Here is a 24388-nt window from a genome sequence, read left to right on the forward strand (position 1 = left end):
TAAAAAATACAAAAAACTAGCCGGGCGAGGTGGCGGGCGCCTGTAGTCCCAGCTACTCGGGAAGCTGAGGCAGAAGAATGGCGTCAACCCGGGAGGTGGAGCTTGCAGTGAGCTGAGATCCGGCCACTGCACTCCAGCCTGGGCAACAGAGCGAGACTCCGTCTCAAAAAAAAAAAAAAAAAAAAAAAAAAAAAGAAAGTGAAAGGGTGGAAGAAGATATTCTATGCAAATAGCCGCCAAAAGAGAACCAGGGTGGCTATACTAATATTACCTATAATGGACTTTAAATTTAAAGTTTACCAGAGACAAAAAAGAATATTATATATTACAGAATATATAAAAATATAATATTATGTAATAAATTAACATATAATAAACATAATATATAACATAATATGTAATAAATATATAATACAAAGAAGAAGATATAACAAGTATAGACACACCTAATAACAATTCATCTGCCAGGTGTGGTGGCTCACGCCTATAATCCCAGCACTTCGGGAGGCCGAGGTAGGCAGATCTCCTGAGGTCAGGAATTCGAGACCAGCCTGACCAACATGGCAAAACCCCATCTCTACTAAAAATATAAAAATTAGCCAGGCATGGTGGCATGTGCCTGTAATCCCAGCTACTCGGGAGGCTGAGGCAGGAGAATCGCTTGAACTCGGGAGGCGGAGATTGTAGTGAGCCAAGATCACACCACTGCACTCCAGCCTGGACAACAGAGCGAGACTCTGTCTCAAAAAAAAAAATAGTAATAATAATACAAAAATTAGCCAGGCGTGGTGGTGCAGTCCTGTAATCCCAGTAACTTGGGAGGCTGAGGCAAGAGTATCACCTGAACTCGCAAGGCAGAGGTTGCGGTGAGCCGAGATCGTGCCACACTGCCTGGGCAACGGAGTGAGACTCCGTCACACAAAAAGAAAGAAAGAAGAAAGAAAAGAAAGAAAAGAAAAGAAAAAAAAGAAAAGAGAGAAAATCACGAGGACAATCTGAAAATACTTAGAGGTGAAAAAACAAAAACATAACACATCAAAATGTATGGAATGCAGCAAAAGCAGTACTAATTGAAAAATTTACAATTACAACCATAAACACCTACATTAAAAAATAGGACAGATTTCACGGCCAGGCGCGGTGGCTCACGCCTGCAATTCCAGCACTTTGGGAGGTTGAGGCAGCAGATCATTTGAGGTCAGGAGTTCAAGACCAGCCTGGCCAACACGGCAAAACCCTGTCTCTACTAAAAATACAAAACTTAACTGGGCATGGAGGCACATTCCTATAGTCCTGGGTACTCTACTCGGGAGGCTGTGGTGGAAGGATCGCTTGAACCCGGGAAACGGAGGTTGCAGTAAGCTGAGATGGCACCACTGCACTCCAGCCTGGAAAACACAGTGAGACTCTGTCTCAAAAACAAAAACAAGGCCAGGCATGGTGGCTCACACCTGTAATCCCAGTACTTTGTGAGGCCAAGGTGGGTGTATCATTTGAGGTAAGGAGTTGGAGACCAGACTGGACAATACAGTAAAATCATCTCTCTACCAAAAAATACAAAAATTAGCCGGCCGGGCGCGGTGGCTCAAGCCTGTAATCCCAGCACTTTGGGAGGCCGAGACGGGTGGATCACGAGGTCAGGAGATCGAGACCATCTGGCTAACACGGTGAAACCCCGTCTCTACTAAAAAATACAAAAAAAAAAACTAGCCGGGCGAGGTGGCGGGCGCCTGTAGTCCCAGCTACTCGGGAGGCTGAGGCAGGAGAATGGTCTAAACCCGGGAGGCGGAGCTTGCAGTGAGCTGAGATCCGGCCACTGCACCCCAGCCTGGGCGACAGAGCAAGACTCTGTCTCAAAAAAAAAAAAAAAAAATTAGCCAGGCGTGGTGGTACACCCTATAGTCCCAGCTACTCGGGAGGCTGAGGCATGGGAATCGCGTGAACCCTGGAGGCAGAGGATGAAGTGAGCTGAGATTGTGCCACTGCACTACAGCCTGGGTAACAGAGTGAGATCCTGTCTCAAAAAAAAAAAAAAAGAAAAAAGAAACAAAAACAAAAGAAGATAAATTTCAAACCAACCACCTAACTTTACACCTTAAGGAACCAGAAAAAGAAAAGCAAGCTAAACCTAAAGCTAGAAGGAGGAAATAATGATTAGAGCAGACATTAATAAATAAAGAATAGAAACACAATAGAGAAAACCAATAAAACCAAAATTTGGTTATTTTAAAAGGTCAATAAAACTTACAAACCTTTAGCTAGACAGACTAAGAATAAAAGAAGGCTCAAATTACTAAAATCATAAATGAAAGTGAGGACATTACTACCAATCCTATAGAAATAAAAAGGGTTCTAAGAGTCCTATGAACAATTGTACACCAACGAATTGGAAAACCTAGATGAAATGGACAAATTCCCAGAAACACAAACCTACAAAGACTGAATGATGAAGAACTAGTAAACTGGAATAGACCTATAGCTAGCAAGGAGACTAAATGACTAATCAAAAATCTCTCAATAAAGAAAACGCTGGACCTGATGACTTCACTGGGTAATTCTTTTTTTTTTTTTTGAGATGGAGTCTTGCTCTGTCACCCAGGCTGGAGTGCAGTGGCCGGATCTCAGCTCACTGCAAGCTCCGCCTCCCGGGTTCACGCCATTCTCCTGCCTCAGTCTCCCGAGTAGCTAGGACTACAGACGCCCGCCACCTCGCCCGGCTAGTTTTTTTTTTTTTTTTTTTTTGAGACGGAGTCTGGCTCTGTCGCCCAGGCTGGAGTGCAGTGGCGCGATCTCGGCTCACTGCAAGCTCCGCCTCCCAGGTTCACGCCATTCTCCTGCCTCAGCCTCCCGAGTAGCTGGGACTACAGGCGCCCACAACCGCGCCCGGCTAATTTTTTTGTATTTTTAGTAGAGACAGGGTTTCACCGTGGTCTCGATCTCCTGACCTTGTGATCCGCCCGCCTCGGCCTCCCAAAGTGCTGGGATTACAGGCGTGAGCCACCGCGCCCGGCCTAGTTTTTTGTATTTTTTAGTAGAGACGGGGTTTCACCGTGTTAGCCAGGATGGTCTCGATTTCCTGACCTCGTGATCCGACCGTCTCGGCCTCCCAAAGTGCTGGGATTACAGGCTTGAGACACCGTGCCCGGCTTCACTGGGTAATTCTATCAAACATTTCAAGAACACCAATTCTTCTCAAGCTTTTCTAAAAAATATAAAAGGGGCCGGGCGCGGTGGCTCAAGCCTGTAATCCCAGTACTTTGGGAGGCCGAGACGGGCGGATCACGAGGTCAGGAGATCGAGACCATCCTGGCTGACACTGTGAAACCCCGTCTCTACTAAAAACTACAAAAAACTAGCCGGGCGTGGTGGCGGGCGCCTGTAGTCCCAGCTACTCGGGAGGCTGAGGCAGGAGAATGGCGTGAACCCGGGAGGCGGAGCTTGCAGTGAGCTGAGATCCGGCCACTGCACTCCAGCCTGGGTGGCAGAGCGAGACTCCGTCTCAAAAAAAAAAAAAAAATATATATATATATATATAAAAGGAGGGAACACCTCCCTAACTCATTTTATGAGGCCAGCATTACCCTAATACGAAAGCCAGAAAAGATACTCCAAGAAAACTACAGACCAATGTCCCTTATGAACACTGATGCAAAAATTCTCAACACAGGCCGGGCATGGTGGCTCACGCCTGTAATCCCAGCACTTTGGGAGGCCGAGGCGGGCAGATCACCTGAGGTCGGGAGTTCAAGACCAGCCTGACTAATATGGAGAAACCCCATCTCTACTAAAAATACAAAATTAGCCAGGCGTGGTGGCACATGCCTATAATCCCAGCTACTTGGGAGGCTGAGGCAGGAGAATCGCTTGAACCCAGGAGGCAGAGGTTGTGTGGTGAGTCAAGATCATGCCATTGCACTCCAGCCTGGGCAACCAGACTGAAACTCCATCTCAAAAAATAAAAATAAAAAACATTCTCAACGTAATAGTATCAAATCAAATTCAGCAGCATAGTAAAAGAGTTCATCATAAATCAATTGAGATTTATTCTTGGAATGCAAGGACAATTCAAGATATGAAAATCAATCAATTTAATATAAGTCATTAACAGAACAAAGGGAAGCCGGGCGCGGTGGCTCAAGCCTGTAATCCCAGCACTTTGGGAGGCCGAGGCGGGCGGATCACAAGGTCAGGAGATCGAGACCACAGTGAAACCCCGTCTCTACTAAAAATACAAAAAATTAGCCGGGCGCAGTGGCGGGCGCCTGTAGTCCTAGCTACTCAGGAGGCTGAGGCAGGAGAATGGCGTGAACCCAGGAGGCGGAGCTTGCAGTGAGCCGAGATCGCGCCACTGCACTCCAGCCTGGGCAACACAGCGAGACTCCGTCTCAAAAAAAAAAAAATACCGAACAAAGGGAAAAAACCAACATGATCATTTCAACTGATACAGAAAAAGCATTTGACAAAATTCAACTTCCTTTCATAAAAATACTCAACCAACTAGGAAGAGAAGATAACTATACATCAACATAATAAAAGCCATATATGAAAACTCCACAGCAAACATCATATTCAATGGTGAAAGACTGAAAGCTGGCCAGGCGCGGTGGCTCACGCCTGTAATCCCAGCACTTTGGGAGGCCAAGGCAGGTGGATGATGAGGTCAGGAGTTCGAGACGAGCCTGGCCTACACGGTGAAACCCTGTCTCTTATAAAAATACAAAAATTAGCCAGGCATGATGGCATGTGCCTGTAGTCCCAGTTGCTCAGGAGGCTGTGGCAGGAAAATCGCTTGAACCTGGGAGGTGGATGTTGAGGTGAGCTGAGATCACGCCACTGCACTCCAGCCTGGGCAACAGAGCAAGACTCTGTCTCAAAAAGAAAAAGAAAGACTGAAAGATTTTCCTCTAAGTTCACTAACAAGGCAAAGATTTCTGCTTTTGCCACTTCTATTCAACATATAACTGGATGTTACAGTCAGAGTAATTAGACAAGACAAAGAAATAGGATTCTAAATTAAAAAGGAAGAACTAAAATTACCTGTTTGAAGATGATATGATCTTACATGTAGAAAATTCTAATGATTCCACAAAAAACTTTTAGAACTAATAAATGAATTCAGCACAGTAACAGGATGCAAAGTCAACACACAAAAATCAGTTGCATTTCTATATACTTACAATGACTAATCTGAAAATAAAAATTATGAAAATAATTCAATTTATCAGTGTGAAAAGAATAAAATATACAGAAATTAAATTAACGAAGGAGATGAAAGATTTGTACAATGAAAACTAAAAAACACTGCCAAAGAAAATTAAAGATGACATCAACAATTGGAAACACATCCCATATTCATGGATTGGAAGATTTAATATTAAGATTTGGGTAGTGTCAACACTACCCAAAGTGATCTACACAATCCCTACTATCATCTCAAAGGTGTCTTTTGGAGAAAGACACCTTTCTCCATGAGAAAAACCCATCCTACAATGCATATAAAATCTCAAGGGATCTCAAATAGTGAAAACAACCTTAAAAAAGAGGAATGGGGCTGGATGTGGTGGCTCATGCCTGTAATCCAGCACTCTGGGAGGCCGAGGTGGGCGGATCACTTGAGGTCAGGAGTTCGAGACCAGCCTAGCTAACATGGTGAAACCTCGTCTCTACTAAAAATATAAAAAATTAGCCAGGCATGGTGGTAGGCGCCTTTAGTCTCAGCTACTTGGGAGGCTGAGAAAGGAGAATCACTTGAACCCAGGAGGTAGAGGTTGAAGTAAGCCAAGATCGTGCCACTGTACTCCAGCCTGGGCAACAGACCAAGACTTCATCTCAAAAAAAAAAAAAGAGGAATGAAGGTAGAGGACCCAAAATCCCTAATTTAAACTTACTGCAAAGCTACAATAATCAAAATACTACAATTCTGGCATAAAGACAGATGTGTATATAAAAAAAATTTTTTTACGACAGATGTATAGAACAATGGAATAGGATAAAGAGATAAAAACTAACCCTTGCCTACATAGTCAAATGATTTTTGACAAGGGTGTCAAAATCATTCACAATGGGGAAAGGGCAGTCTTATTAAGAAATTATGCTTGGAAAGCTAGATTTCCACATGCAAAAAAATAAAGTTGGACCATCACCTAACACCATACAAAAATTAACTCGAAATGGATCAAAGACTGAAATGTAAATGTAAAACAACATAACACTTAGAAGAAAATACAGGTCAAAAGTTTTATGACAATATATTTAGCAATGATTTCCGGGCTATGACTCCAAAGGCACAGCCAACAAAACAAAAAAGTTGGCTGGGTGCGGTGGCTCATGCCTATAATCCCTGCACTTTGGGAGCCTCAGGTGGGTGGATCACCTGAGGTCAGGATTTCAAGACTAGCCTGGCCAACATGATGAAACCCCATCTCTACTAAAAATACAAAAATTAGCTGGGTGTGGTGGCGCATGCCTGTAATCCCAGCTACTCAAGAGGCTGAGGCAGGAGAATTGCTTGAACCCAGGAAGCGGAGGTTGCAGTGAGCTGAGATCACGCCACTGCACTCCAGTCTGGGCAACAAAAGCAAAATTCCATCTCAAAAAAAAAAACTGACAAACTGGGCGGCATGAAAATTTTAAAATATTAACATGACACTGAAGGAAGAAAATAGAAAAAGAAAAAGAAAAAGAAAAAAAAAAGATACTATCAACAGCATAAAAAGGCAACCCAGAGAATGGGAGAAAATATTTGCAAATAATGTATCTGATAACAAATTAATATATTGAATACATAAAGGATTTTTAAATCTCCACAACAACAACATCCTATTTGAAAATGGGCCCCATAAAGGGGGCCAATTACTTAAATAAACATTTCTTCAAAGAAGACATAGGAATAGCTAATAAGCATAAGAAAAGAAGCTCTACATCACTAATCGTTAGGGAAATAAAAGTCAAAACCACATTTTTACATCCTTTAGGATGGCTATGATTAAAAAACAGAACAAGGCCAGGCATGGTGACTCATGCCTCTGGGAGGCTGAGGCAGGAGGATCACCTGAGGTAAGGAGTTCAAGACCAGCCTGGCCAAAATGGTGAAACATTGTCTCTACTAAAAATACAAAAATTAGCCAAGTGTGGTGCACCTGTAATCCCAGCTACTCGGGAGGCTGAGGCGGGAGAATCACTTGAACCCAGGAGGTGGAAGTTGCAGTGAGCTGAGATCACGCCACTGCACTCCAGCCTGGGTGACAAGAGCGAAACTGTCTCAAAAACAAAACAAAACAACCCAAAATATTTAGTGTTGATGAGGATGTGGAGAAACTGGAACCCTTGTGTAATGTTGGAATGTAAAATGGTATGGCTGCTGCGGACAGCAGTATGACAATTCCTCAAACATAGTATTACCATATGATCTAGTAATTCCACTCTGGATATATGTCCCCCAAAATTAAAAGCAGAGTCTCAAAGAGATTTATATATCCACGTTCATAGCAGCATTAATCATAAAATGATAGCTAAAAGAAAGAAGCAATCCAGTGTCCATTGATGGATAAATGGATAAGCAAAATGTGGTATAGCCAGACAAGGAATATTACTCATCCTTAAAAAGGAAGGAAATTCTGGGCCAGGCGCAGTGGCTCATGCCTGTAATCCCAGCACTTTGGGAAGTCAAGGAGGGAGAATCACCTGAGGTCGGGAGTTCGAGACCAGCCTGACCAACATGGAGAAACCCCGTCTCTACTAAAGATACAAAATTAGCTGGGTGTGGTGGCGCATGCCAGCTACTTGGGAGGCTGAGGCGGGAGAACTGCTTGAACCCGGGAGGTGGAGGTTGCAGTGAGCCAAGATAGCGCCATTGTACTCCAGCCTGGGCAACAAGAGCAAAACTCCGTCTCAAAAAAAAAAAGAAAAAATTGTGCAATGGCACCTCGGCTCACTGCAACCTCTGCCTCCCAAGTTTAAGCGATTCTTCTGCCTCAGCCTCCCCAGTAGCTGGGATTACATGCATGCGCCACCACGCCCGGCTAATTTTGTATCTTTAGTAGAGACGGGGTTTCTCCATGCATGCGCCACCACGCCCGGCTAATTTTGTATCTTTAGTAGAGACGGGGTTTCTCCATGTTGGTCAGGCTAGTCTTGAACTCCCGACCTCAGGTGATTCTCCCTCCTCGGCCTCCCAAAGAGCTGGGATTACAGGCATGAGCCACCGGGCCTGCCTGGAAATTCTGACACAAATTCTACCACAGATACCACAGAAATAAACCCTGAAGATATTATGCTAAGTGAAATAAGCCAGTCACAAAAAGACAAATACTTGTCATTTGTAGCTTCTCAGAAATTATTTTCTAATGAGAACAAAAGAAAACAAAAAGACAAGTCATGCATGATTCCACTCACATGAACTAGTTATAGTAGTCAAAATCATAGAGACAGATGGTAGAATGGTGGTTGCTGGGGATGGGAGGCGGGGGTATTGAGAAGTTATTATTTAATGAGTATAGAGTTTCAATTTTAAAAGATGAAAAAAATCTGGATATGGATGGTGGTGACCGTTGCAAAACAATATGAAAGTTGCAAAAAATATAGAAAATTAAACAATATTTAATACCACTTAAATGTACATTTAAAAATAGCTAAGTCCAGGCGCGTTGGCTCACGCCTGTAATTCCAGCACTTTGGGAGGCTGAGGTGGGAGGATCACGAGGTCAGGAGATCGAGACCATTCTGACTAACACAGTGAAACTCCGCCTCTACTAAAAAGACAAAAAATACAAAAAACTAGCTGGGCATGGTGGCCTGTAGTCCCAGCTACTGGGGAAGCTGAGGCAGGAGAATGGCGTGAACCCAGGAGGCGGAGCTTGCAGTGAGCCCAGATCGCGCCCCTGCACTCCAGCCTGGGCGACAGGGCGAGACTCCGAATCAAAAAAAAAAAAAAAAAAAAAATAGCTAAAATGGCAGATTTTATATGTATTTTACAATTTAAAAAACAGAAAAAAATTAAACAAAATGAAACAAAAATACTTCCTGTTTTGACTAATCCACCAACTTGAAAGACATTTGTTTCATTTTACTTTCAAAATTTAGGGATTGATTTCCCATTTTGATTTAACTTTGTTTTAGTAATAGATAAAACATTTATAGCGTTCCATAGTCAAAACTATTAAAACAGGTATATTCAGAAAATTATAGCTCTTCCATCGTATTCTGTCATCCCCCTATAGGTAGCTTGATTTGGTCTATGCTTCTTTTCTATTTTAATAGAAGCTAACACATATTCATATACTCCCCTCTTCTTAAAAGGTAGCACAATCTACACGTTAAAGAAAAATGCATTTTAAAAAGATATACATACTTCAATATATAGGCTTTTTGGTGGTTTCACATCCTGTGTAATGTCCAAACCTTCGTCTCCTCCCAGTGACCTCATATAAGTAGCAAGAGATCTTTTATAATTATTAAACCACTCCATCTGCAAACATAGAGATGATCATTTGACAAAATTCTAAGAAAACTTACACACATTGCGTACTCATCCATTTGAAAACAGTACACATCCCAACACAAATCACTATTGTAACCATTCATTCATTTATGCTAAAATATTATTAATTGCCTCCTATGATATAGGCATTGGTCTGGGTACTTAGGATGAATTATTCAATAAAGTGAACAAAATTCTCTGTTCTCAGAGAGATTACATTTCAGCATACTTAATAATAAGCCTTAGGAATCTTTGACCAGAAACAGAACCAAGAAAAAGATGCCATTTCAGAATTATATCTTCAAACTCTGCATTATTGCTATTTCTGAAAACTATAAAACATTGTTAAGAAAACCCAAATGTCCACCAACTGATGAATGGATATGTGCCCATATGATGGAACATTATTCAACCATAAGTAGCAACGAAGTTCTGAAACATATTGCCATTACCACATGAAAGACAAAAGGCCACATATTACATGATTCTACTCATATGAAAAACCTGTAATAGGGAAATCTATAGAGACAGAAAGTAGATTCGGGATTTCCAGGAGCTGGGAGGAAGGAAGAAAATATAGAGTAAATATAAAGGGGACAGGGCTTATTTGTAGGGTGATGAAAATATTCTCAAATAAGATGGTGGTACTGGATACACAACAACTCTGAATATACTAAAAACCACTGCATTGTACAATTTAAGATGGTAAACTTCACAGTGTATGAATCATATATCAGTAAATCTATTTTTAAAAATGTTGAAAAAAATGAAAGACCTAAATATATACCACATTCACAGACTGGATGATTCAATATTGTAATAATGTCAACAATCTATAGATTCAATTCAATCTCAATCAAAATCTTAACTTTCTTTAAAATGGAACCTGACAAACTGAGTCTAAATTTTACATGGAAGTGCAAAGGGCTAAATATAGTTGAAATGCTCTCAAAAAAGAACAAGAGGGGAACTTGCTCCAACTATAGTATATAGTTACAGTAATTACAACAGTGGAATTGGTATAAGAACAGATAGACTAGCATTAACAGAAGAAAAAGTCCTCCCATTCAAAATCCACAGGAATACTGACACTCAGTGTATGATGAAGGTGGTACCATGCACACAATGATGGGAGAGGCACATCTGTTCAATACATGGTGGTGGGTCATCTCAGTATCTATATTCAAAATGAAGCATACTTCCTATAGTATACACAAAACTTCATCCCAGTACTGTAGATCTCTTTGTAAAAGGTAAAATATAGCTCCTAAAAGATTACACAGAAAAATATCTTGGGGGGCTGAGGCAGGAGAATGGCGTGAACCTGGGAGGCGGAGCTTGCAGTGAGCTGAGATTGTGGCCACTGCACTCCAGCCTGGGCTACAGAGCGAGACTCCGTCTCAAAAAAAAAAAATTCTTAATATCCTCTGGGTAGGCTGGGCACGGTGGCTCACGCCTGTAATCCCAGCACTTTGGGAGGCCAAGGCGGGCATATTGCTTGAGGCCAGGAGTTCAAGACCAGCCTGGCAAACATGGTGAAACCCCGCCTCCACTAATAATACAAAAATTAGCCAGGCATGGTGGCACACACCTGTAGTCCCAGCTACTCCGGAGGCTGAAGCAGGAGGATCACTTGAACCGGGGAGGCGGAGGTTGCACTGAGCCGAGATTGTGCTACTGCACTCCAGCCTGGGTGACAGAGTCAAACTGTGTCCAAAAAAAAAAAAGGAAATACTATTCAGCAATAAAAAGGAATGAGCTCGGCCAGGCACGGTGGCTCACACCTGCAATCCCAGCACTTTGGAAGGTCTGAGCGGGTGGACCACCTGAGGTCGGGAGTTCAAGACTAGCCTGACCAACAAGGGAGAAACCCCGTCTCTGCTAAAAATACAAAAAATTAGCTAGGCGTGGTGGTGCATGCCTGTAATCCCAGCTGCTTGGGAGGCTGAGGCAGAATCGCTTGAACCCGGGAGGCGGGGGTTGCGATAAGCCAAATCACACCATTGCACTCCAGCCTGGGCAACAAGAGCAAAATATTCCATCAAAAAACAAAAATAAAAAAGAAGGAATGGGCTGGGCGCGGTGGCTCACGTCTGTAATCCCAGCACTTTGGGAGGCCAAGGAGGGCAGATCATGAGGTCAGGAGATCAAGACCACCCTGGCTGACACGGTGAAACCCCATCTCTACTTAAAAAAAAATACAAAAAAAAAAAAACCTGGAGTCCCAGCTACTCAGGAGGCTGAGGCAGGAGAATGGCGCGAACCTGGGAGGCGGAGCTTGCAGTGAGCCGAGATCCTGTCACTGTGCTCCAGCCTGGGTGACAGAGCAACACTCCGTCTTAAAAAAAAAAAAACAAACAGGAATGAGCTCTTGCTAATATATCAAAAACAAGGAATGAGCTCTTGCTAATATTTCAACAGGTTAGAATCTCAAAAATATTGCATTTAGTGAAAGTCATCAATCATTAAAGGATACTGCATGAATCTATATGAAGTTCAAAAAATGGGGAACACTAAATTATAGTGTTTAGAAATGCAAGCTTAGGTGGTAAATAGCAAGTTTTTTTGGTTGCTGTTTTAAGACAGGGTCTCACCCTGTCACCCAGGTTGGAGTGCAGTGGCGCAATCTCGGCTTACTACAACCTCTGCCTCCCAAGCTCAAGCGATCCTCCCACCTCAGTCTTCTGAGTAGCTGGGACCACAGGCGCACACCACCACACTTGGCTAAGTTTTTGTTTTTGTTTTTTTTCTTTTTTTGGTAGAGATGGGGTTTCACCCTGTTGTTCAAACTAGTCTCAAACTCGTGAGCTCAGGCAATCCATCCACCTCGGCCTCTCAAAGTGCTGGGATTCCAGGTGTGAGCCACTGCACCCAGAGCAATAAGATTTTTAAAAACAAGGAAGTGATCAGTCTGCACAAAAGCCAGGAGGGTAGTGATCACTGGCAGGAGGGACACAAAGGTTCTGGAGCAATGTTCTTTCCTGAACAGGGTGATGGATACATAGGAATTCCTCAGTGTTACATCGTTGGGCTGTACATGTTCGTTTTCTGCACCTTTCCAGATGTGTTTGCATGTGTCTGTTAATTAAGTGATTTTAAAAGATTTAAAAGGTATGTAGGCCAAGGTGGTAAAAACTGCATTGCCTTTTACAATACAAAGGATAAAAAAATGACATTTTGTATTGATAAGTATGAAGAAGAGTTCTCTGAGAGAGATCTTGCCAAATGAGTCAAACATGGGTGTCTCCACTGAGAACAGTAGAGTGTAACAGACCCCAAAGAGAAGATGAAGCCGGGTGCGGTGGCTCAAGCCTGTAATCCCAGCACTTTGGGAGGCCGAGACGGGTGGATCACGAGGTCAGGAGATCGAGACCATCCTGGCTAACACGGTGAAACCCCGTCTCTACTAAAAAATACAAAAAAACTAGCCGGGCGAGGTGGCGGGCGCCTGTAGTCCCAGCTACTCGGGAGGCTGAGGCAGGAGAATGGCGTAAACCCGGGAGGCGGAGCTTGCAGTGAGCTGAGATCCGGCCACTGCACTCCAGCCTGGGCAACAGAGCGAGACTCCGTCTCCAAAAAAAAAAAAAAAAAAAAAAAGAGAAGATGAAGTGGAAGAAAAATCAGAAGCTGTTTTGACAATGAGGGTGTTACCCTCATTTAGTCTTTTTCACAGATAAAAGGGCAATGTAGAATCAGCACATTACTTCCACAAAAGAACATACTGATATAGTCACAAATTTTTATTTTATTTTTCCTTATGGAAAAATATTAATAGGAAAGAAAAAATCCCTATTTTCACTATCTCTCATATGTTAATGTCTTGAAGATTCTAAACAGAAACTTAGGAAATCAAAAAACAAAAGATGTTACTATTTTAAAAACATAAAAGATGTTACTATTTTGAAAACAAAAGATGTTACTATTTTGAAATCAGATAGTAAGATTTTTACTTATAATCCATGTACTTTCATATTCTTTCAATGGTATTTTCTCTAAACATTATTAACACATGATCATCTGTTTCATGTCAGTAACCTTATTTTAGCTCTGCTTTTACTTTTATTGTTACCCTAAGTCAACAATATTGAGATCATCATTCCCTCTAATAAAGTGCTTACTGTATACCAGGAATTTGCTAAAATTTTAATATGCTTATTTTATTTACTCTTTGTCATTGCCCCATGATGTAACTAGTATTATTATCTTCTTTTTATTCATGAAGGAATGAAGCTTTGAGAATTAGATAATTCAGCAAAGGGCTCAGAGTTAACAAGGCAAGGATCTGAATTTAGGTGGCAGACTCAAGTCCACGTGCTTCAGTCACCCACTGAAGCACTATCCTTGGGTAACGCAGATACCTATGATGACATTCAGACCTCATAGGCTCCTGTAAGTTGTCAGGGATACCTGGAAATATTCTTTGTTACTGGTCCAAAATGGTTGATGAAGTTGCCACCATGCAATTGCTTAAGCAGGGATGTCTGTGGTCTACTACAGAGTATATCTGTATTAATCTGTTCTCATTTTTAAGTTTTTCCAAAACACCACTAAGAGAATGAGACCATTAGGCCGGGCGCGGTGGCTCAAGCCTGTAATCCCAGCACTTTGGGAGGCCGAGACGGGTGGATCACGAGGTCAGGAGATCGAGACCATCCTGGCTAACATGGTGAAACCCCGTCTCTACTAAAAATACAAAAAACTAGCCGGGCGAAGTGGCAGGCGCCTGTAGTCCCAGCTACTCAGGAGGCTGAGGCAGGAGAATGGCGTGAACCTGGGAGGCGGAGCTTGCAGTGAGCTGAGATCCGGCCACTGTGCTCCAGCCTGGGCGACAGAGCGAGACTCCGTCTCAAAAAAAAAAAAAAAAAAAAAAAGAGAATGAGACCATGTATACTCCTTTTATTCTTTTTTTTTTTTTTTTGAGACAGGGTCTCACTGTCTCCCCCAGACTGGAGTGCAGGGGTGCGATCTCGGCTCATCGCCCCAGGCTCAAGCGATTGTTCTGCCTCAGCCTCCCTGAGTAGCTGGGATTACAGGTGCACGCTACCACACCCAGCTAATTTTTGTATTTTTAGTAGAAACGGGGTTTCACCATGTTGGCCAGGCTGGTATATTCCTTTTTATAGATGAGGTCACTGGGGTAGAAGGAAGTCATTTGCCAGTTTTGCAGTAATTCACAAACTCTTCCAAGAAACTCAGGTTTCACTATTCTCAAACAACTTAATCTCTAGACCCATTAATATTATTTTATATAAGGCGGGGCGTTGTGGCTCATGCTTGTAATCCCAGCACTTTGGGAGGCTGAGGCGGGTGGATCACGAGGTCAGGAGTTCAAGACCCGCCTGGCCAATACAGTGAAACCCCGTCTCTACTAAAAATACAAAAAAATTAGCGGGGTGTAGTGGCGGGCACCTGTAATCCCAGCTACTCGGGAGGCTGAGGCAGGAGAATCGCTTGAACCCGGGAGGCATAGGTTTCAGCGAGCTGAGATCACGCCACTGCACTCCAGCCGGGGCAACAGAGCAAGACTCCATCTCAAAAAAAAAAATTATTTTATTTGCTGTTAACATTGTTTTATTTCATTAAAATAGAAACTGACTTTGGGAACTCAGTCATCACAGAAAACTGTCACCCTTACAGAAACAATGCCCAATATGAAATCTAATTGACGTGCTTGAATAAATGTAGCTTGTAATCATTTACAAAACTATAAAAAACATGTTAATCACCAGGCGCTGTGGCTCACACCTGTAATCCCAGCACTTTGCGAGGCCGAGGGGGGCAGATAATGAGGTCAGGAGTTCGACACCAGCCTGGCCAACATAGTGAAACCCTGTCTCTACTAAAATACAAAAATTAGCTGGGCATGGTGGCAAGTACCTGTAATCACTGCTACTTGGCAGGCTGAGGCAGGAGAACTGCTTGAAGCCAGGAGGCGGAGTTGCAGGGAGCAGAGGTCACACCACTGCACTCCAGCCTGGGCAACAGAGCAAGACTCCATCTCAAAAAAATACATTAAAAAATTAATCTAAAATATTGTATGAGAAAAATCATTAAAGCTACTGTCGTTAGAGAAACAACATAGTGTTCTGTTCATCTCACCATAATACATAGGAAGTACCCCAAAGTTCAATTAATATAAGTCGATTTGAACACAAACAGCATAAAGTGAGGTACTAACATGTTACCAATTTTGTAGTTACTGGTAAATCTGAGGTAGAGATTACTCATTTATTTATGCAGAAAATGAAGAGAATGAAAACGAAGTTATGACAACAAATAGATCACTCAAAAATGTGCAGAATCTAATGACAAACACATTGAATATTTGCTTTTTTTTTTACTTTAAGTTCTGGGATACATGTGCTGAACATGCAAGTTTGTTACATAGGTATACATGTGCCATGGTGGTTTGCTACACTGAATATTTGCTTTCTTAAGCTCTGTCCTATGCAACTGTAATGTAATAACTGTTAACATTTATTGGCCGGGCGCGGTGGCTCAAGCCTGTAATCCCAGCACTTTGGGAGGCCGAGACGGGCGGATCACAAGGTCAGGAGATCGAGACCATCCTGGCTAACACAGTGAAACCCCGTCTCTACTAAAAAATACAAAAAAACTAGCCGGGCGAGGTGGCGGGCGCCTGTAGTCCCAGCTACTCGGGAGGCTGAGGCAGGAGAATGGCGTAAACCCGGGAGGCGGAGCTTGCAGTGAGCTGAGATCCGGCCACTGCACTCCAGCCTGGGTGACAGAGCGAGACTCCGTCTCAAAAAAACAAAACAAAACAAAACATTTATTGAGTGCCATGCTATGCTGTGCTTCACATGGATCACCTGAAGTAACCCTCTGATAGGCCTTGTAATAACACTGTTGTAGAATAAAGAATTTGGTGGGCCTCTCTCCCTCATTCCTGGGAGGTAGCTTCTAAATTATTGGACTTCCTCAACTAGTAGGAGTGTCTTATTATTCATGATGTGCCCTGATAGTATGTGCTACTCAGGTGACTTGGGGTGAACCCCTAGATAGTCTGTGCTAACAAGATGACTCAGAGTTGGGACTGGCCACCCCAGAAAGACCAACCATGTGATTAAAGTATTGGGCCTTTGGGCCTCCTGATGTCAGTCTGACCTCCAGGGAGGGGAAGAGGGATGAAGATTGAGCTCAATCACAGGGCCAGTGATTTAATCAATCATGTCTATGTAATAAAGCCCCAATACACACTCTGGACATCAAAGCTTGTGTGAGCTTCCTTAGTTGACAATAACTACAGGTAGTTAGTGTCAGAAGTCATTGCGACCTGTAATAGATAGGTAATATGATCTTCATCCTGTAACAAGGAAATTTAGGCACAGAAACAGGTCAAGTGACTTGCTCAAGATTAGACAGAAGAGAGCCAGGATTTGAACCTAAGCCCACGTGACTCCAATCCTATGTCCATTTTTTTTTTTTTTTTTGAGACAGAGTCTCGCTCTGTCACCCAGGCCGGAGTGCAGTGGCCGGATCTCGGCTCACTGCAAGCTCCGCCTCCCAGGTTTACGCCATTCTCCTGCCTCAGCCTCCCGAGTAGCTGGGACTACAGGCGCCCGCCACCTCCCCCGGCTAGTTTTTTGTATTTTTTAGTAGAGACAGGGTTTCACCGTGTTAGCCAGGATGGTCTCAATCTCCTGACCTCGTGATCTGCCCGTCTCGGCCTCCCAAAGTGCTGGGATTACAGGCTTGAGCCACCGTGCCCGGCCCAATCCTATGTTCTTAAATAATGGGCTAGCTCTTTGCCTCAATGACTAGGCAAATATGAATTTTCATTAGGAAAGTATATATACACATAAACATTTTATGGAATATCCCCAAATAATAATGCCAGTTTTTTAATCCCACTGATTGGATCACTAATAAGTAACATCATAGGACTCCATTTTGTTAAGTAATAATAGAATTTTCCACATATCATTTAGAATTACTCCACACCACATAGTTCCCCTCACATTGTATACTAAACACCAGACAAAAATTGGGGGAAAACAGACATTAAAAACAGAAAGAGGAATACCAATAAACACTATTATAGAACAATGCCAGAACTTCAGCATTTTCAAAATTTATAAACTTGAACAATGCTAACTCACTTCTTCAGCAGACATGTGAAATCGTAATGCATTTGGCAAGATGCTACCATATTCCCATCTGAGTGCTCTGATCCGAAGCAAGCGATCATACCTAGGACATCAAGAAGGTATTGGGTGGCATAAGAATAAAAGAGGGATCATGTGTGGACTTCATTTGGCCCCTGATGCAAACACACCAGCTCTAAAAAGACATCTTAGGAACAACAAGAGGAACATGAGCACAGTCTGAGAGTCAGCCTGAAGGCACTGTCCCCTCCTCCACATGTGACAACAGCACAGTAGTCCTGGGAAAAAGGTCCCTGAGGTCCTTATTTCTTTCTTCCCCACCCCCTCTTTTTTTTTTTTTTGAGATAGAGTTTTGCTCTTGTCACCCAGGCTGGAGTGCAATGGCACGATCTCCTCTCACTACAACCTCTGGCTCCCGGATTCAAGCGATTCTCCTGCCTCAGCCTCCCAAGTAGCTGGGATGAGGCACCTACCACCATGCCCGGCTAATTTTTGTACTTTCAGTAGAGACGAGGTTTCACCATGTTGGCCAGGCTGGTCTCGAACTCCTGACCCCAGGTGATCCACCCGCTTCGGCCTCCCAAAGTGCTGGGATTACAGGCATGAGCCACTGTGCCTGGCCAAAGGTCCTTATTTCTAAGACAAAGAAGAAAAATAGTAAGATCACTACCATATTCAGTAGTGAAAGACCATGATGCTCTTAAATAGTGTGGCACCAACAAGCGAAACACAATGAAGAAAATATGGCAAAATAATAAAAATTGTTAAAACCCTACAATAGCTCCACTTGGGTTCATAATAGTATTATTCTCCCTACTTTTAAAAGTGTTTTTTCATAATAAAAAATTTAAAAAATGAAAAAACAGAGGAAAAATTTAGAATGCTTATAAAGAGAGAAAAATCTTAAGATTTCTTGTTACCCATTTGAGATGGTCAACTGGGAAGCCACACAGAAAATCCTGCCACCCAAGCAAAAACTGAGAAGCTTACAGGTATGCTACAGTGCAGCGTCGATTTCTTAACAGAGAACAGTGTCGAAATTTGATAGTTGGTATCAAATCACTTCGTCCACCTGACTTCGCTTCATTCCTGATAGGAGCATTTAAAAAGAAAAAAAAAACATAATTTCAGGCTAAGTAAAATTTTCAAAGCCAACTAACAACTGAGTCACATGCTTGTTTTTAATCCATTTGTGATTAGCAGTTAACCTAAGCAAATAATAACTATTTGTACATCAGAGCTTTTACTAATACGTTAAAAAGCCAAAACCTAAACAACTTGCCTAAGATCATGCTATCAGATACATTTTGTTTAGGCATTTGGTACTTTGCATTTTTGCACACTGATTAATCTCTATTCTTTCTAAAAGACACTGTGTTCACTTTTCGGGATTCCATTATCATGCTGAAATAAGAGACAAACCTAACACGATGGACATGAGGTTACGGACTTACATTATGTTGTTATTCTACATAGTACCTCCCTTCCAGTGGAGCTTCCAAATCCTCATTACAATAAAGTGAGCTAAAATGGAGTCAAAATGGTCTTTCACTCATCTAACAAATATCTGTTGATCTCCAAATACGTGTACGTACTATACTTCAGTATTTTTCACACTGAAAATTTTGGTTTTACCCTATAAAAAGTACATATAACTTTTGAATGAATAAGAATTTACGTTGGAGTTTTTAAGCAACCAGATGAATATAAAAAGAATTCATTCATGTAGTACCTGCCTCTATGCCAGGCACTGTGCTAGGCCTTGATAATACAGGCAAAATACATGTCCCATCTTGTCATGTCTTCTAGGGCTGTTCTATATACTTCTGCCACCCTATGAAAGTCTGATGAAACTAGGAAGGTGGAAGACAGTATTTGGATCATGAATTTGCAAATGGCATAAACACAGAGAATACAAGAAAATCATTCCCTTACGGAACCAAGGTCTATAGGGTCTCCTCCAAAACATCTATAACCTTCTCACTTTCTACCAGGTCCAGGTCACCTCTCTAGTAACGTGGTGACCAGCTTCCCCCTCCTCTCAGCCCCTCCACACAGCAACCAGGATGATCTTTTTTTTTTTTTTTTTTTTTTTTTGAGATGGAGTCTCGCTCTGTCCCCCAGGCTGGAGTGCAGTGGCGCAATCTCGGCTCACTGCAAGCTCCGCCTCCCAGGTTCACGCCATTCTCCTGCCTCAGCCTCCCGAGTAGCTGGGACTACAGGCGCCCGCCACTGCGCCCGGCTAATTTTTTTCTATTTTTTTAGTAGAGACGGGGTTTCACCATGGTCTCGATCTCCTGACCTTGTGATCCGCCCGCCTCGGCCTCCCAAAGTGCTGGGATTACAGGCGTGAGCCACCGCACCCGGCCAGGATGATCTTTTAAGACACAAACACGCCACCACCTGTCCACACTTACACCTCATCTGGTGCCACCCTTTGCCACTTGCCAAACTCCAGCCACATAGGTCTTCTTTAAGTGTCAGTTTCTAGAGTGCTCTATTCCCTTCCATGATTCAGGGGTTTTTGCATATGCTGTTCTCTCCACCTAGAATGTTCTATGCCCACAGTTACTGCCTCCCTAAGTAAGGCCTGCCTCTCCTGCAAGCCTCAGCTGAAATGTCTCCTCCTTGGAGAGAAGTTCCCTGATCCCTCAATTTAAGCTAGACCTTCTATTCATTTTTCTTTCTCCTTGTTCTTTTCTGATTTCCTTCATTGCATGAATCCCAATTTGGCATATCTATATTTCATATCTATCTGTCTTTTTTTTTTTTTTTGAGATGGAGTTTCGCTACTGTTGCCCAAGCTGGAGTGCAATGGCGCGATCTCAGCTCACACAACCTCTGCCTCCCGGGTTCAAGCGATTCTCCTGCCTCAGCCTCCCGAGTAGCTGGGATTACAGGCATGCACTACCATGCACAGCTAATTTTGTATTTTTCGTAGAGACAGAGTTTCACCATGTTGGTCAGGCTGGTCTCAAGCTCCTGACCTCAGGTGATCCACCTGCCCGGGGACAGCCATCTTGACTGTTGTTTACCACTGAAATAGTAGAGCCACTTATTGATACATATTTGTTTAGTACATATTCATGAGTAAATCAATGAATGGCTTAGGGACTTGAGTTCAGGACTTTACATTTGCCTTATATTTACTGCAGATCTGTTGAGGTTCACTTCCTAAGTCCACCTGTAAAGATTTTTCTGTATCTCTCCTTAAACACAGGAGTTGGAAACGCTCCTATCATTTTATGTGCCCTACAAATCTTACCAGCCATAACACTGATTTCTAAATTCAAGTAACGGATAAAAACACTGTAGCGAACAAGTCCAAAGAGGAAACCTCATGTCACAGACAGACTTCTAAGTTGAGACCTTAAATACTTCAACTTTGATCTAGTACTTGACTCCCTTTGGTGTCACACAGGAACATATGAAGTTTGTCATACAGCCCAAATTCTCTACTGTGCCAGCTACCATGCTCAGTTCTAAAGAGTCAATAAATCTAGTCACCTCTCTGGACCTACTACACTGAAGACTTTTATAGCTAGTTCTCAGAGAACTCCACTCAAACTATCAGAAATCATTGCTGCTCTTATTTATATCCATTTATAAACTGCCTATTCTTCCTTTAACAAACTCACTAAGGCATCTGTTGATAAAAATAAAAACAGTGGGAACCATGTATTTCACTTTGTTAGGTTTTAATTTTTATTTATTATTTTTAAAGATGGAGATCTCATTCTGTCACCCAGGCTAGGGTGCCATAACGTGATCATAGCTCACTGCAGCCTCAAAGCACTCAAGCACCCCTGCACTCAAGCAAGCCTCCCACCTTACCCTCTGAGTAGCTGAGACTCCAGGTGTGTGTCACCACACCCAGCTAATTTTTATTTCTTTAAATAGAGACAGAGTCCTGCTATATGTCCAGGCTGGTCTCCAACTCCTGGCCTCAACTGATCCTTTTGCCTTGGCCTCCCAAAGCATTGGGACTTACCTCCCAAAGCATTGGGACTTATAGCCATGAGCCACCGTGTCCGGCCTATTTTTACTTTTTATTTTAGGTATGTCATTTATTTTAGGTCCACTCTACTCCTTTCAACTCCTATCAGAGAAACAACAGATATTTATTAAGCAGTGATCAGCACAAATTCCTTCAGACTTCTGCTAATTTGTACAGCTAGAGCAGATAATTTTACAGACAATTTTTAAAAATCACATCCAAAAACTAATGCAAGGTTATCTGATTTCAACATCTTTTTTTCTTTTTCTTTTTTTTGGAGACACAGTCTTGCCCTATTGCCAGGCTGGAGTGAAGTGGTGCAATCTTGGTTCACTGCAACCTCCGCCTCCCGGGTTCAAACAATTCTGCCTCAGCCTCCTGAGTAGCTGGGATTACAGGCGCCCAACACCATGCCAGGTTAATTTTTGTATTTTTAGTAGAGACGAGGTTTCACCACGTTGGCCAGGCTGATCTCAAACTCCTGACTTCGTAATCCACCCGCCTTAGCCTCCCAAAGTGCTGGGATTACAGGCGTGAGCCACCGCACCCAGCCGATTTCAACATCTTAATTATTAAATTGTTTTAGAATATCAATCTTATGAAACTTACACATCAGACTGGTTTTGTTCATACAAAGCTTTCATCTCCTCCAGAACTTGTCTGAGTCCATCCTCCTAGAACATATAAACCGATATTGAAATCCACTGATTTCCTCGCCAATTCTGTGGCAATATTCTATCAATACTGAACTGTGTATTTTATTTATATACTTTAGCAAAAAGCAATAATCCTTTCACACCCCACTAGCATGGTTATAACAAATGTTGGTGAGATGCGGAGAAACTGGAAATGCAGAGAAACTGGAATCTTCGTACATTGCTGATGGTAATGTAAAATGCGATAGCCCTGTGGGCAAAAACTTGACGGTTCCTCAAAAGCTACACACAGAATTACCATATGACCCAGTAATTTTACTCCTAAGTTTATATATATTCAAGAAAACAGAAAACACATGTTTTTTGCAGCATTATTCATAACAGTCAAAATGCAGAAACAACCCAAATGTCCATCAACTGATAGATGGATAAACCTTCCACTTATCTGAAATATCTAATATAATAAAAAGGCTGGGTGCGGTGGCTGACGCCTGTAATCCCAGCACTTTGGGAGGCCAAGGCGGAGGGATCATGAGGTCAAGAGACCACCCTGGCTAACACAGTGAAACCCTGTCTCTACTAAAAAATACAAAAAATTAGCTGGGCGTGGTGGCGGGCATCTGTAGTTCTAGCTACTTGGGAGGCTGAGGCAGGAGAATGGTGTGAACCTGGGAATCGGAGCTTGCAGTGAGCCAAGATTGTGCCACTACACTCCAGCCTGGACGACAGAGCAAGACTCCATCTCTAGTAATAATAATAATAATAATAATAATAATAATAATATAAAAAGAATCGGCCAGGGGCGGTGGCTCTTATCTGTAATCCCAGCACTTTGGGAGGCTGAGGCAGGCGGATCACCTGAGGTCAGAAGTTCAAAACCAGCCTGGTCAACATGGTGAAACTCCGTCTCTATTAAATATACAAAAATTAGCCAGGCGTGGTGGCAGGCGCCTGTAATCCCAGCTACTTGGGAGGCTGAGACAGAAGAATCGCTTGAACCCAGGAGGCAGAGGTTACAATGAGCCAAGATCATGCCATTGCACTCCAGCCTGGGCAACAAGAGCGAAACTTCGTCTCAAAAAAAAGAAAAAAAAAGAATGAACTACTGACAACGTACACAACGAGGATAAACTGAAATACATTATACTGAGCAAGAGAAGCCTCACTTAAGAGTATAAATGAAATTATTCCATCTGGCTCTTTACAGGAAAAGTTTGCCAAAAAGAATAATGCCATCTATAGTCAGAGAAAGCAAATTCATGGTTGCCTAAGGCTATAGGTGGGAGGTAGCTACAAAAGGGGGTCAAAGTTACAGAAATCTTCTTTAATTTTTTTATTTTTGTAGGTACACAGTAGGTATATATATTTATGGGGTACATGAGATATTTTGATAATTACAGAAATCTTGATCAGGGTGCTGGTTACAAAGATGTACATATTAGTCAAAATTCAAAAATCTATTAAAATACACATTTTGTTGTATGTAAATTATACATCAATAAAATTGAGGAACAAACATATCAATTGTCCTACTGAAGCATGAGGTATAAAGAAAAATAATGCAAATAATTCATAATTTACTAAAAAATGGTCTTTTTTTTGAGACAGAATCTCACACTGTTGCCTGGGCTGGAGTGCGATGTACAATCTCGGCTCACTGCAACCTCTGCCTCCTGGGTTCAAGAGATTCTCCTGTCTCAGCCTCCCGAGTAGTTGGGATTACAGGCAACCACCACCACGCCTGGCTAATTTTTTGTATTTTTAGTAGAGACGGGGTTTCACTATATTGGTCAGGCTAGTCTCGAACTCCTGACCTCAGGTGATCCACCCGCCTCAGCCTCTCAAAGTGCTGGGATTATAAGGATGAGCCACCGGGCCCAGCTTAAAAAGTGATCTTAAAAGGTTAATACCAAAAAAAGAAAAAGGAATAGTGGTTTTGGTTTGCACTGCAAAAACTGGCCATAAGAGTTTTTCTAATATCCAGTTTGGGGCAAATTTTCCCTTGGAAAAATAAAACATTAGAATTCTGATTTTTCTTGTTGTTGTTTTGTTGTTGTTGTTGAGATGGAGTCTCATTCTGTGGCCCAGGCTGGAGTGCGGTGGTGTGATCTCAGTTCACTGCAACCTCTGC

The 24388-nt window shown here is 42.4% G+C and overlaps 1 protein-coding gene across 2 annotated transcripts in view; it reads right to left on the reverse strand.

Annotated features, from left to right (window-relative positions):
* Positions 1-24388, reverse strand: part of GINS1 (GINS complex subunit 1) — a 46885-nt gene that overhangs the window by 18145 nt on the left and 4352 nt on the right. Inside the window, exons 2-5 of one of the 2 annotated variants that reach the window (XM_005568127.4) lie at positions 22211-22275; positions 18595-18693; positions 17599-17689; positions 9350-9466 (exon numbers count right to left, since the gene is read on the reverse strand). In XM_005568127.4, the coding sequence (XP_005568184.2) occupies positions 9350-9466; positions 17599-17689; positions 18595-18693; positions 22211-22275 (372 nt within the window). The remainder of the gene's footprint in view (positions 1-9349; positions 9467-17598; positions 17690-18594; positions 18694-22210; positions 22276-24388) is intronic. The other variant, XM_065522681.1, reaches the window with a different exon arrangement.

This window comes from Macaca fascicularis, chromosome 10 (genome assembly GCF_037993035.2).
Source record: "Macaca fascicularis isolate 582-1 chromosome 10, T2T-MFA8v1.1".
NCBI classification, from domain to species: Eukaryota; Metazoa; Chordata; class Mammalia; order Primates; family Cercopithecidae; genus Macaca; species Macaca fascicularis.